This window comes from Canis lupus, chromosome 27, assembly GCF_011100685.1.
Source record: "Canis lupus familiaris isolate Mischka breed German Shepherd chromosome 27, alternate assembly UU_Cfam_GSD_1.0, whole genome shotgun sequence".
Lineage (NCBI taxonomy): Eukaryota > Metazoa > Chordata > Mammalia > Carnivora > Canidae > Canis > Canis lupus.
Window position 1 is genome coordinate 38,116,738 of NC_049248.1, and position 13,675 is coordinate 38,130,412.

General features: G+C 36.3%; 1 protein-coding gene across 2 annotated transcripts in view; it reads left to right on the top strand.

The window, feature by feature from the left end:
* ARID2 (AT-rich interaction domain 2) overlaps positions 1-13,675 on the top strand; it is a 169,148-nt gene that overhangs the window by 144,800 nt on the left and 10,673 nt on the right. For both annotated transcript variants that reach the window (XM_038577417.1, XM_038577418.1), the window contains 4 exons: positions 4,187-4,325; positions 4,417-4,502; positions 7,400-7,523; positions 7,611-7,702. In XM_038577417.1, coding sequence (XP_038433345.1) covers positions 4,187-4,325; positions 4,417-4,502; positions 7,400-7,523; positions 7,611-7,702 — 441 coding nt within the window. The remainder of the gene's footprint in view (positions 1-4,186; positions 4,326-4,416; positions 4,503-7,399; positions 7,524-7,610; positions 7,703-13,675) is intronic.

Below are 13,675 nucleotides of genomic sequence, written 5' to 3' on the forward strand. Positions count from 1 at the left end.
TGTTGTGCACAGGAGCCCCAGGGGTGGAGGGTGTGCTATTCACATTGGACATGTCAGGAAATGTATTTATTTTTTTTCAGCAGACAACAGTGAAGTGTCTTAGTGAAGGGCATTCATTTAATTGGTAAAGTGGGGATCCCTGGGTGGCAGTTTAGCACCTGCCTTTGGCCCAGGACGTGATCCTGGCGTCCTGGGACCGAGTCTCGCATCAAGCTCCTTGCATGGAGCCTGCTTCTCCCTCTGCCTGTGTCTCTGCCTCTGTGTGTGTGTGTGTGTGTCTCTCATGAATAAATAAATAAGATCTTTAAAAAAAAATAGTACAAATGTACTATATAGCCGTACTGTAGCAGCAGTGTATCAAATTTTATGAGTAACAGTCCCAGTTGTGTATAAAAACACACACACATATGATGGGGGCAGGGGTGCAGGTGAGGGGTGCAGCTTAAAGGAAGTACTTCAAAATCTTTAACAGTCTGGGCAATTAAATCACAGGGAATGTTTATTTTCATTAGATACTCTTGAATTTTTCTGGTTTCTTTAAATGACCGTGTTATTTTGGATGGCAGCTGTACCTTGATGGAAGGGTAGTAGTAAGGAAAATTGTTCTAGACACACTAGTATACAAGTAGCGCATCCTACCTTATCTCTTTCTGTATCCCATTCCAGAAAAATCAGTAATATTCTGCAAACTCAGTATCTGTTTTACATTGAAATTGCGTTTAAGCTTTAAAAATCTACATATTCCATGTAATGTATTTGGAAACTGTAAGTTATTTCTACCCTTATATGATCATTGCAACTGCTCCATTCATAGTTATATTAGAACTTGTACCATCACCAGACAATGAATGGTTTGTATGACGAGTAGTTAGATAAATAAAAAACAGACTTAAGATGAGGGAAAAGGTAGTAGTTAGTAGAGAAATACTAGACTGTGCTAGGCAGGTAAAATCATGAACTCTTGAAAATCCCTGTGATCCTAAAACCATACATATACACAGTTTTATATATTTAGTAATTTGAGTTGATTTAAAGAGCACTAATTTTATCCCTTTTTCTAGTGACTGGCAAATTCATCAATCTTGGGTGTTGTAGTAATCTTGATTCATTTAATGTACTGCTGGAATATTTTAGAATCAGACATCATTTTGACTAGTGACTAGTAGTACATTTGGATTTTGGTGTGTGTGTGTGTGTGTGCGCGCGCAAACAGCTTTACCTTTCAATTAATAATTTATAGTATTTAGGTAAGATATTAAAAATACAATAAGAAATGCCTCCTTGAAAAAAAAGAAATGCCTCGTGACGATTATTAGAGCTCCAGTCATATTTATTTCATATTTAATGAAATAGCATTTTGAGTACTGAAGATTAAAAGATTCTAAAACTAAAACGTACTTATTAATTTTAATTACATCATAAGCTCTTCTTTTTGTTACATCTCCATGACTTTATAACTATAAATTTGTACATTTTGTTCCCTTTACCCATTTGCCCAACTGCCATTCCCCATCTGACAACCACCAGGCTGTTCTGTTTATCCATGAGCTTAGTTTGTTTTTTTAAGATTCCACATATAAGTGAGATTATATGTCTTTCTCTGACTTCTTTCACTTGGCATAATACCCTCTAGGTCCATCCATGATGTTGCAAATGGCAAGATTTTATTCTTTGTATGGCTAAGTAATATTCCATTGTATATGTGTATACCACAACTTTTTTTATCCTTTCATCTATCTGTGGACATGTAGGTTGCTTCCATGTCTTGGCTTTTGTAAATAATACTGTAATTAATGTAGGGATGTGTATGTCTTTTCTAATGAGTGTTTTCATTTTCTTCAGATAAATACCCAGAAGTAGAATTACTACTGTATCATATGGTAGTTCTATTATTTATTTCTTGAGAAACCTTCATACCGTTCGTCACAATGGTTATACCAGTTTTCATTCCTACCAACAGTGCACGAGTGTTCTCTTTTGCATACCTTCACCAATACTTGTCAGTTCCTTGTCTTTTCTATTAGCCATTCTGACAGGTGTGAGGTGATATATCTTACCTTGCTTTTCATTTGCATTTCCCTGATGATTAGTGGTGTTGAGTACATCTTTTCATGTACCTGTTGACCATCTGTATGTCTTCTTTGTAAAAATATTCAGATCCTCTGCTGTTTTTTAATTGGGTTATTTTTTGCTATTGGTTTGCATGAGTTCTTCATATATTTTGGATATTAATCCTGTATTAGATGCATGATTTGCAAATACTTTTTCCCATTCAGTAGGTTGCCTTTTCCTTTTGTTGATTGTTTTCCTTTGTTGTTCAAAAGCTTTTAGTTTGATATAGTCCTACTTATTTTTGCTTTTGTTGCCTTTGCTTTCAATATCAAATCCAAGAAAATCATTGCCAAGACTGATATCAAAGAGCTTACCACTTATGTTTTCTCCTAGGAGTCTTCTAGTTTCAGGTTTTACATTCAATATCTTTCATCCATTTTTAGTTAATTTTTATGTATGATGTAATATGTTTAGTTTCATTCTTTTGCATTGGTCTGTCTAGTTCCCCCAAAACAATTTATTGAAGAGACACTCCTTTCCCTACCATGTATTCCTGTCTCCTCTCTTGTAAATTAATCAATCATAGAATGTGGGTTTATTTCTGGGCTCTCTACTGTTCCGTTGATCTGTGTGTCTGTCTATATGCTAATACCATACTGTTTTAATTGCTATGGCTCTATAATACAGTTTGAAATCAGGCAGCGTGATGTCTCCAGCTTTGTTGTTCTTTTTCAAGATTCTTTGGTTATTCACGGTCTTTTGCATTTCCGTATAAACTTTAAGATTGTTCTGTTTCTGCCAAAAATGCCATTCAAATTTTGATAGGGATTGTATTGAATCTGTAGATTGCTTTAGGTCGTTTGGACATTTTTACAATATTTTTCCAAGCCATGACAGCTTCACAATAAACTCTTGGTATGTGTCTATATAAATGAATATGAATGTATATGAATATGAATGTATGTATAATGATTTTGGCATTGTCTTTTATAGTTCAGTATTCAGTTACTCTGATTAAAATTTATTTTAAAATTTCTATCATATATACCACACATCAACATCTGGTTTATTTATTTATTTATTTTTAACATCTGGTTTAAATACAGACCTAATTTTATGACATCCATAAAAAATCAAGTCCTAAGAGAGCTCTGCTGTAAACTTTAAAGATACTGATTATGAAAATATTTGAGTCACTAATTCATAATTGAAGCCTTTTAATATACTCTTTGCTGTCTGGATACCAGTATTCTCTTTCATTGCCATATATTTTAATTACTAAGAGAAAATAGTATCTGACTTTCTTTAGGTTGTGTCCTTGGCTACTTATCCACTCAGACCTTTGTACGTTGTTAAGCCCAGGTACATGAGTGAGTAGGGTATGACATTAGAGAGGTGAGGACTGTGACTTCTTAAACATGGACAGACAAAATGTGAATTCAACTAAAAAGCCAGACTTGCCAAAATTTGTAGCATTCATATTGTTAGATCTAATATGCTAGAGTTAATTATGTGTACTGTGAAGTCTATAAATGCTTAAGCAGCTTCTAAAAGTATAAGAAAATATGGCATTTGTTTATAAAATAATTCTCTGTTGTGTTTTAAAAAGATCTTACTTGGGGCAGCCCCGGTGGCTCACCGGTTTGGCACTTCCTTCAGCCCAGGGTGGGATCCTGGAGACCCAGGATCGAGTCCCACGTCGGGCTCCCTGCATGGCGCCTGCTTCTTCCTCTGCCTGTGTCTCTGCCTCTCTCTCTCTATCTCTCTCTCTCTCTCTCTCTCTCATGAATGAATGAATGAATGAATAAATAAATAAATAAAATCTTTAAAAAAAAAAGATACTACTTACTTTCAAGAGATTCTTGGCTGACTTTCATTGAAGGTAGGGAATTGAGAATGAAACATAAAAAAGTCTTCAGTATAGTTGAATGATTTGATTTAGAAATATAAACAAATTTTCAGAATAATTTCAAAATATTCTTTGAAATGAAATAAATGTAAGATTTGCCTACACTATTTTGCTTATAGTGTTTTTGTATACTGGTCTGGGGCTTTTGTATTAGGAGAGCAAGTGTTCTGATTTAAAGGACATATGCAAATGCCAGAAAATTTCTACTACTTTTATTTTTTCTAGGTGGTTTCAGACACCCTCACAGGTTTTCTACCATGCAGCAACTGAACACGGAGGAAAAGATGTATATCCAGGGCAATGTCTTTGGGAAGGTTGTGAGCCTTTTCAGCGGCAGAGGTTTTCTTTTATTACCCACTTACAGGTACACTTTCTTCATACTATTTGGTCAGTAAGTCACTTGGTTGCATTAAAGATCTTGATGGATATTCTTTTACTTCCTCTTTCTCAAAAAGGATAAGCACTGTTCAAAAGATGCCCTGCTTGCAGGATTAAAACAAGATGAACCAGGACAAGCAGGAAGTCAAAAATCTTCTACCAAGTAAGAATCATGAGTTTACTTTCTATTGTACATAAAAAAGGAAAGTCAGGAATCTAGGCAAAACATAGTACCAGTGAAGACAGCTTAGCATATAGACCAGAGACCTAGGTTTAGCTGAGCTCTTCCATTCACCAGCTGTGTGACCCTGTCAAACTGTTTAAATTCCCTAAGTACGACTTTTCATTCTGGCTAGAATGCATGGTCTGTTAGGACTTTGTAGCTATAATGTTTTGATTCTAAGTTGTAGACAAGTCATTAGAAGTAATGACAGATGATATTTGAGAAATGCTTTATTAACTGGAAATGTATATATGGTTCTTTGTCTTTTGAGAGAGTAATTGAATATGTATTTGATAATGGCAAAGAGATTTCTTCTTAAAACGATTCCTCGGGCAGCCCCTATGGCGCAGAGGTTTGGCGCCGCCTTCAGCCCAGGGTGTGATCCTGGAGACCCGGGATCGAGTCCCGCGTCGGGCTCCCTGCATGGGGCCTGCTTCTCCCCCTGCCTGTGTCTCTGAATCTCTCTCTCTCTCTGTGTGTGTGTGTGTGTGTGTGTGTGTCTCATGAATAAATAAATAAAATCTTTAAAAAAAAAAGATTCCTCTGAGGACAGGCCAGGGTGTCACGGGAAGACTATATACATATCACATTTTCTTTATGGTTAGTCATTTACCTGTTATTTCATGACCATATACTTATAATGCATGTAGTCAAGTTCTAGTTACAGATTTCCTTTAAGAGCCTTACTAGATTTACATAGTATTTATCTCCTGTTCTGTTTTTGAGGCCTTTAGTTGTAGATTCTATAACCTAAATAATATATTTAACTGACAAAATGTGAAGATAAATTGATATGTCACCATTATTGAGATACTGATGTGTACCTGGCATTATGTCAGAGATACAGAATTCTAAGAACAAGACCAGTCTATAACTTCACAGAACTCAAATTCTAGAAGAACTAGAGATATGGGAACACAGAAGCTGCTTACACACTTTATTCATTCCATTACTGTTTAGTGAGCATCTACTAGGTGCTGGTCACTAAAGTATGATATGAAGTATATGCGACCTAGGTACCTTTTGCTGTTCAGTGTCTTAGAGATCCAGTGAGAAATAAGTAATTCTTATTAATCTAGTGTAATAACTGCTAAAATGAGGACATGTTCAAGGCACTGTGAGAGCCCACGTAAACCAATCTAAGAGACCAAGGAAGGCTTTCTGATAGGAAAGTGCAACCAAACTGAGACTCAAAGAATGACAGATAATTTGTTGGGATCCCTGGGTGGCTCAGCAGTTTAGTGCCTGCCTTCGGCCCAAGGCGTGGTCCTGGAGTCCCGGGATTGAGTTCCACATCAGGCTTCCTGGATGGAGCCTGCTTCTCCTTCTGCCTGTGTCTCTGCCTGCTTCTCTCTCTCTCTCTCATTAATAAATAAATAAAATCTTAAAATTAAAAAAAGAATGACAGATAATTTGCTGAGAGTCTCATAAGCCATACTCATGAGTTTGGATTTTATCCTAAATGCAAGGGGAAGTCCTTTTTCTCCCAAATATATTTTTCTATAATTTCCACTGTACTTAATTTATATATATTATGTAGGATATAAGTATATGTTGGAATAGGGCACCTGGGTAGCTCAGTTGGTCAAGCATCTGCCTTCAGCTCAGGTCATGATCCCAGGGTCCTGGGATCCAACCCCATGTTGGGCTCCCTGCTCTGCTGGGAGCCTGCTTCTCCTTTTCCCTCTGCCTTCTACTCCCTCTGCTTGTGCTCTCTGTAAAATAAATAAATAAAATCTTAAAGAAAAAAGAATATATTGGAATATATTTGGTCTTGCTTTTTGAAGAAAAGATATATGGAATATCAATTACAATCAATCGAAAATCTTTGTCTCTTATACCTAAACTCCAATAACAGTTGTATCTATATATAGATATTCTTATCTGTAGACATATATATATAGACATGGATGTGAACTGGTTTACAATTTTAAGATGACTTTTACACTCAGAATTAGTATACTTATATTTAAAAGTGCCAGAAATAAACCCACATTACAGATATGAAACCTGAAGCAAGGAGAGACAAATTGAAATTTTCAAAGTCACACCAAAAGTTATGGTGTCAGAAATAGACTGTGTTTCCTCTGGTGTGTGTTATTGCTCTTTCCACCATTGCCTCACGAGAATGCAGGAGATATTGATGCAATTTTTCTCCTTGACCAAGGAAATCTAGTGTAGTTTCAACCTTCTATGTAAAATTTGTCTCTGCAGTCCTTCCATTCTGTATCTTTCAAAAAGGACAGAAGTATACTGAAAGGATTGATTGAAATGATCAAATAGTGATGAAAAATAAGATGATTTAACAAAGTAGTAGTTTGAAATACAGTGTTCAGCATAATTTGTTGTTATCGTGTTAGGTTGTCTTTTTCTGGATGACCTATCCCTGTTTCAACATATTCTTAAGTAATATTGTTTTGCTGTTAGATACTGTTTAGCAAAAAATAACTTGCAACTCAAGTTGTAGACTATTTTCTTCATTGTTAAAAATCTTCATATGACATTCAAAGATGTGAATGACACAACTCTGATACCATGTTGTATTGATTTTTATTCCATGTTTAAAGCACAGAAACTTTAAAGATGGACTACACTAGAACATCTGTTGTTTGCTTTAAAATTGCTAGATTGGAAAATAAAAAACTTGAAACTTCACCCTGATAATAAGAGCCCCTTTGCCTAGGCTGACACAAAGTAAACATCAATGCTGGGCCATAGGAACTTTTATTTATCCTATATCCAATTTCAAAGTAACTACCCTTTGGTTGGCAGGTTGGTCACTCTTGTCGATCTGTCTGTAGCATCATGTTAACAATCTCTCTCTCTCCCCAATTTAGGCAGCCTGCTGTAGGGGGCACAGGCTCAACTCCTAGAGCACAAAAGGCCATTGTGAATCATCCCAGTGCTGCCCTTATGGCTCTTAGGAGAGGATCAAGAAACCTTGTCTTTCGAGATTTTACAGTAAGCAAGCCTTGAAAGCCTTATCTGTAAAGATGTGAGCACTGTATGATTTAGATCTTTATTCTTTTCTTTTCCTTTCTTTTTAAGGATGAAAAAGAGGGACCAATAACTAAACACATCCGACTAACAGCTGCCTTAATATTAAAAAATATTGGTAAATATTCAGAATGTGGTCGCAGGTGAGTAATCTGTTTTCCATAGCCAGAGTGCATTTAGATTATTTTACATATACATTAATAAGATTAGATATCTGTGTTTTATTTACTGTTTTTCTCATCAATTTTGTGAATATGTTCAAAACCTTATGCTAAGGTTAGGCCATCATGATCTCTTAAAAGCCAAAAAAGTAAGGGTTGAAACAACTAAAAGGTGATCTTTTAATTTGTTGTTAGGCTGATTTTCTTGCTGACCATAGAATTTAAAGCAAAAAGTAGGTTTACTAAAGAGAAACCTTAGAAGTTTATTGGGGTGGGCAGGGCGGGGGGCGGGGGGGGGAGATGAATTGGAAAATGATTATGTATCATTTGACTCATATGGAATTAGGATGGATTTTAGTTTGGTCATTGACATGTTAATGAAGCATCAAAGTCATAGATACTGCTAAGATTCACTATAATGCTTTGAAGTTTAAAGTTTACTTTCTGGGGCTCCTGGGTGGTTCAGTTGGTTAAATGCCTGATCCTTGATTTTAGCTCAGGGTCTTGATCTTCGAGTCAGGAGTTCCAAAAAACAAACAAATGTACTTTCTAATGGACTTAAGCAAGACAAACTCAGGATTTTATAGATCTGTAGAAATAGAAACAATCACTCTAATCCTTGAGAAAGCAAACATGGAAAGTTCTGTTGATGACTTTTGGACTCTGTCTTCCTCAGAGCTTGTCTTTACTTGTCTAATATTCCTTCCACATCTTTAACTGACTCATTTTAGGGTCTTTTGTTGAGAAGTTGTCCTCTGAGATCTCCTACCTTCTAGCTAGTGACTTTCTCTCTGAAATTCTCTTCTCTTACATATTAGTAATCCCATCTTCCAGATGGATCTTGAATCTACCTTAGTTCTCCCCCACCTTTATTTTTACCTCGCCTTATTAGTTCTTTTACATTTCTTGCAATAACCTTCCAGCTGGATTTTCCCAACGTAAATAGTGGTATCAATTACAAAAGGAAAAAAATAATGAATTTGAGTATATCAAACTTAAGAGATGAATAAAACTTAAAACTGAAGTTCTAAAAACAGTATTTGCAATGCAAAAGTTACTATATTTAGTGTATCTGGTGTTCTCACAAGTGAATAAGAAAAATTATTAACATTCAAATAGAAAAGTAAGCAAAATTTTCAGAAAGGAAGAAATATGAAAGTTTAGTCACCACATGAGGATACCAGCACGTTCCTCCTTCATTTGTAACATGGTTTCTTCCTACCTTTCTCACTGTATTTTCCTCTCCATCCTCCTTGTGCTTCATAGCCTGCACTTCAGTTTCAGTCCAGCTAAGCCACATACAGATTCCTAATTAAGCTAGACTCTTTCAGGTTGCACTTTTGTACCTTGGTTCTAGTTTCATACTATTTTCCCTGCCTACAATGCCCTTCTGCCTGTGGTGCTGGCCTTTCTAGAAACCCTTCATGATTCAGCTCAAATAGTAACTTTTGTGTGCTGCCTCCTATACTGTGTTCCCCTTCCTCATCAAGTTTGTTGCTCTCTATTACTTGTAACATTTATTATTTTTTTAATTTAAATTCAGGTTTGTTTACATACACTGTAGTATTGGCTTCAGTAGTAGAATTTAGTGATCATCACTTCCATACAACACCCAGTGCTCATCCCAGCAAATACTATCCTTAATGCCCATCACCCATTTAGTCCATCCTCAACCACCCCCCCTCCCTCCAGCAACCCTCAGTTTTTTTCTCTTTAGTTAGGAGTCTCTTATGGTTTGCTTCCCTCTCTATTTTTATCTTATTTTTCCTTCCCTTCCCCTATGTTCATCTGTTTTGTTTCTTAAATTCCACATATGAGAGAAATCATATGGTATTTGTCTTTCTCTGGCTGACCTATTTCATGTCACATAATACCTTCTAGTTCCATCCACATTGTTGCAAATGGCAGGATTTAATTCTTTGCTGGCTGAGTAATATTCCATTGTATATGTATATTACATCATCATTATCCATTCATCAGTTGATGGACATTTGGGCTCTTTCCATAATTTGGAAATTGGGGTGCATGTGCCCCTTTGAATCAGCATTTTGTATCCTTTGGATAAATACCTTATAATGCAATTGCTAGGTTGTAGGGTAGTTTAAGAAACTTCCATACTCTTCCACAGTGGCTGTACCAGTTTGCATTTCCACCAAAAGTACAAATGTTCCCCTTTCTCTACATACTCACCAATAGCTATTGTTTCCTGAGTTACTAACTTTAGCCATTCAGACAGACATGAGGTATATCTCATCGTGGTTTTAATTTTAATTTCTCTGACGCTGGGTGATGTTGAGCATTTTCTAATGTATCTGTTAGCCATGTGTATATGTCTTCTTTGGAGAAGTGTCTATTCATGTCTTCTGCCCATTTCTTAAACAGATTATTTATACTTTGAGTGTTGATTTTGATGAGTTCTCTATAGATTCCCGGATACTAACGATTTATCCAATATATCATTTGCAGACATCTTCTCCTCTTCTATTGGTTGCCTTTTAGCTTTGTTGATTGTTTCCTTCTCTGTACAGAAGCCTTTTTTATCTTGATGAGGTCCCAATAGTTCATTTTTGTTTCCCTTGCCTCCAGAGATGCGCCTAGAAAGAAGTTGCTGCAGTCAAGGTCAAAGAGTTTGCTTCCTATTTTCTCCCCTAGGATTTTGATGGTTTCCTGTCTTATACTTAGGTCTGTCACCTATTTTGAATTTATTTTTATGTATAGTATAAGAAAGTGGTCGAGTTTCATTCTTCTACAAGTCGCTGTCCAGTTTTCCCAACACAATTTGTTGAAGAGATACAACATTTAATCTTACTGTTTTGTAAACAGTTTTTAGGTGTGCATGGGTGTTTCAGTTAAATGTCCAGCTCTTGGTTTTAGCTCAGGTCATGATGTCATGAGTCTATGGATCAAGCCCAGGTCAGGCTCTGTGCTCAGTGGGGAGTCTGCTTGGGATTCTCTTCCTCTGCCCCTCCCTCTTGTGCACACTCATGCATGCTCTCAAATAAATAAATAGTCTTTAAGATAGTTGTTATATGACTTTTTTCTCCTGCTGACCTCTGTATAGATTTTTTTCCGAGTAATCTTTGTAGCCTGAACACCTAGCACAGTACTTAATATGTGGTTGATAATCTCTACTTTCTATTCATCCTTAAGATTCAAGATTCACCACCCTAGATGTAGAGCTCTTTGAAAACAGGGATCAAATATTGATTTTCATTTTTTGTGTCCTCAGTGCCTAGCATGGTTTGGAATGTAATAGCAATTCAATAAGTATATGATTGATAGATGGAAGGAAAGAAGTCTCACAAATTCATTCTTTTCTAGAGTTTTGCTGGAATTTGTATAGATAATTGGAATTCTAAAAGTAATTTTAGAACTTTTTCTTAGCACTTTTTCCTCACATTCAAATTGCACATTCTTAGGCTTATAGCAGAGCCACTTTGGCTAGACTTAATATTACCCAGCCAAAAGTTTTCATTTTACTGTTTTTGTTTTGGTGTTGATTTTGTTACTTTATATTTAACTCTAAACCTTCCAAATGTCTTCTGGCACCTTCAGTTACTATGATCTTAGAATAGCAGAATAAAAAAAAAAATGAAAACAACCCATAATTTTCTTACCATTCAACCTCCCAGTCCAGGTTAGGCTGCAGAACTTTATTCAAACATCTCTAGCGATGTGAAGTTTTACTTAGCAAGAATACTGACAGAATCTGGCAAAACCTATATATGTGAAGAAGAGAGTATAAGAAATCAGATAGCAGCAAAAGATAATTCTGTGTTGAGATTTCTCATCTCTGGTGGAATAAGTAACAGGGTATGATTTTTTTTTTAAGACTAAAGCCAACTCTATTTGCAATAAGAAAATTGCACATTGATAAGAAGATATATGGAAATTTACCTTTATTCTTGTAGTACAGTGTACTGAACAGTATGAAATGTCAGCATTTTTAAAATTTGAAATTCAGAATCTGATTGTTTGAATAATGTAAAATGTTTAAATCCAATTTATCTCCATTCTGATTAAGTTTGAGCTCTGGGGAATTGCAATATATTTCTTCTTTTGATTTATATACCATTTGTCAATCTAATACATGGGTCTTATTTAAAAATCAAATGGTACTTTTCTATACACTAATAAGGAACAGTCTGAAAAATAAATTAAGAATTCCATTTACAGTATGTCAATCAAATAAAATACTTAGGAATCATATTAGCCAAGGAGATGGAAGACTTACACACTGAAAACTATAAAACATTGTTGAAAGAAATTAAAGCAGACATTAATAAATGGAAAGACATTCTGTGTTCATGGATTGGAAGACTTAATATAGTTAAGATGTCAGTACTACCCAGAGCAATCCGCAGATTCAGTGAAATCCCTGTCAAAATCCCAATGACATTTTTTTGCAGAAATAGAAAAATCCATTCTAAAATTCCTATGGGATTTTTTTTAAAGACTTTATTTATTTATGAGAGACACAGATTGAGAGAGAGGCAGAGACACAGACAGAGGGAGAAGAAGGCTCCATGAAGGCAGCCTGACGTGGGATTCAATCCTGGGTCTCCAGGATCACACCCTGGGCTGAAGGCAGCACTAAACTGCTGAGCCACCCAGGCTGCCCTCCTATGGGTTTTCATGGAACCTTGAATAGCCAAAGCTATCTTGAAAAAGAACAGAGTTGGAGGATCCATACTGCCTGATTTCAAAATTTACAACAAAGCTACAGTAATCAAAACAGTGTAGTACTGGCATAAAGACAGACCTAATCAGTGCAATAGAACAGAGCCCAGACATAAGTCCTGGTACAGATGGTCAAATGATTTTCATTAAGGTGCCACTTCTCCATCCAATCAGAAGAAGGCAGATGGAGCTGGGAAAACTGGATATTCACATGCAAAAGAACAAAGTTGAACCCTTACCTACCACAAAAATTAACTCAAAATGGATCAAAGACCTAGAAATAAGAGCTAAAACTACAAAACATAGGGAGAAAGCTTCATGACATTGGATCTGGCAGTGATTTATCAGCTATGACACCAAAGACAGAGGCAACAAAATGAAAAATAAATTGAACTTCATCAAAATTAGAAACTTATGCACAGTGGACACTATCACCAGAACAAAAAGGCAACCTACAGATGGAGAAAATACTTGTAGTTTTATGTATCTGATAAAATGGTTGAGGTCTAGAATATATAATGAACTCCTAAAACTCAACAACATAAATAGTCTGGTTTTAAAAATAGGCAAAGGACTTGAAAAGACATTTCTCCAAAGAAAATAAACAAATGGCCAATAAGAACATGGAAAGAGGGGCAGCCCGGGTGTCTCAGCGGTTTAGCACCGCCTTCAGCCCAGGGCCTGATCCTGGAGTCCCGGGATTGAGTCCCATGTCAGGCTCCCTCCATGGAGCCTGCTTCTCCCTCTGCCTGTGTCTCTGCCTCTCTCTCTCTCTCTCTCTCTCTCTCTCTCTCTCATGAATAAATAAATAAAGTCTTTAAGAAAAAAGAAAAGAACATGGAAAGAGGGGCACCTGGGTGGTTGAGCATCTGCCTTTGGCTCAGGTCATGATCCTGGGTCCTGGGATTGAGTCCCACGTCTGGCTCCTTGGGGGGAGTTTGCTTCTCTCTCCCTCTGCCTGTGTCTCTGCTTCTCTCTCTTTGTCTCTCATGTATAAATAAGTAAACTCTCTAAAAAAGAAATGGGAAGATGCTCAACATTACTATTATTAGAGAAGCACAAATCAAAACCACAGTGAAATGCTGCCTCATGCTTATTAGAGTGGTGATTATTTTTAAAAAACACGAGGCAGAAAACAAGTGTTGACATAGATGTAAAAAAGTTAGAACCCTTGTGCATTGCTGGTGCCATGGTGCAGCCATTATGGAAAACAGTATTTCACTTTCTGTAAGAATTAAATAGAGGATTGCTGTTTGGTCCAACAATTCCATTTCT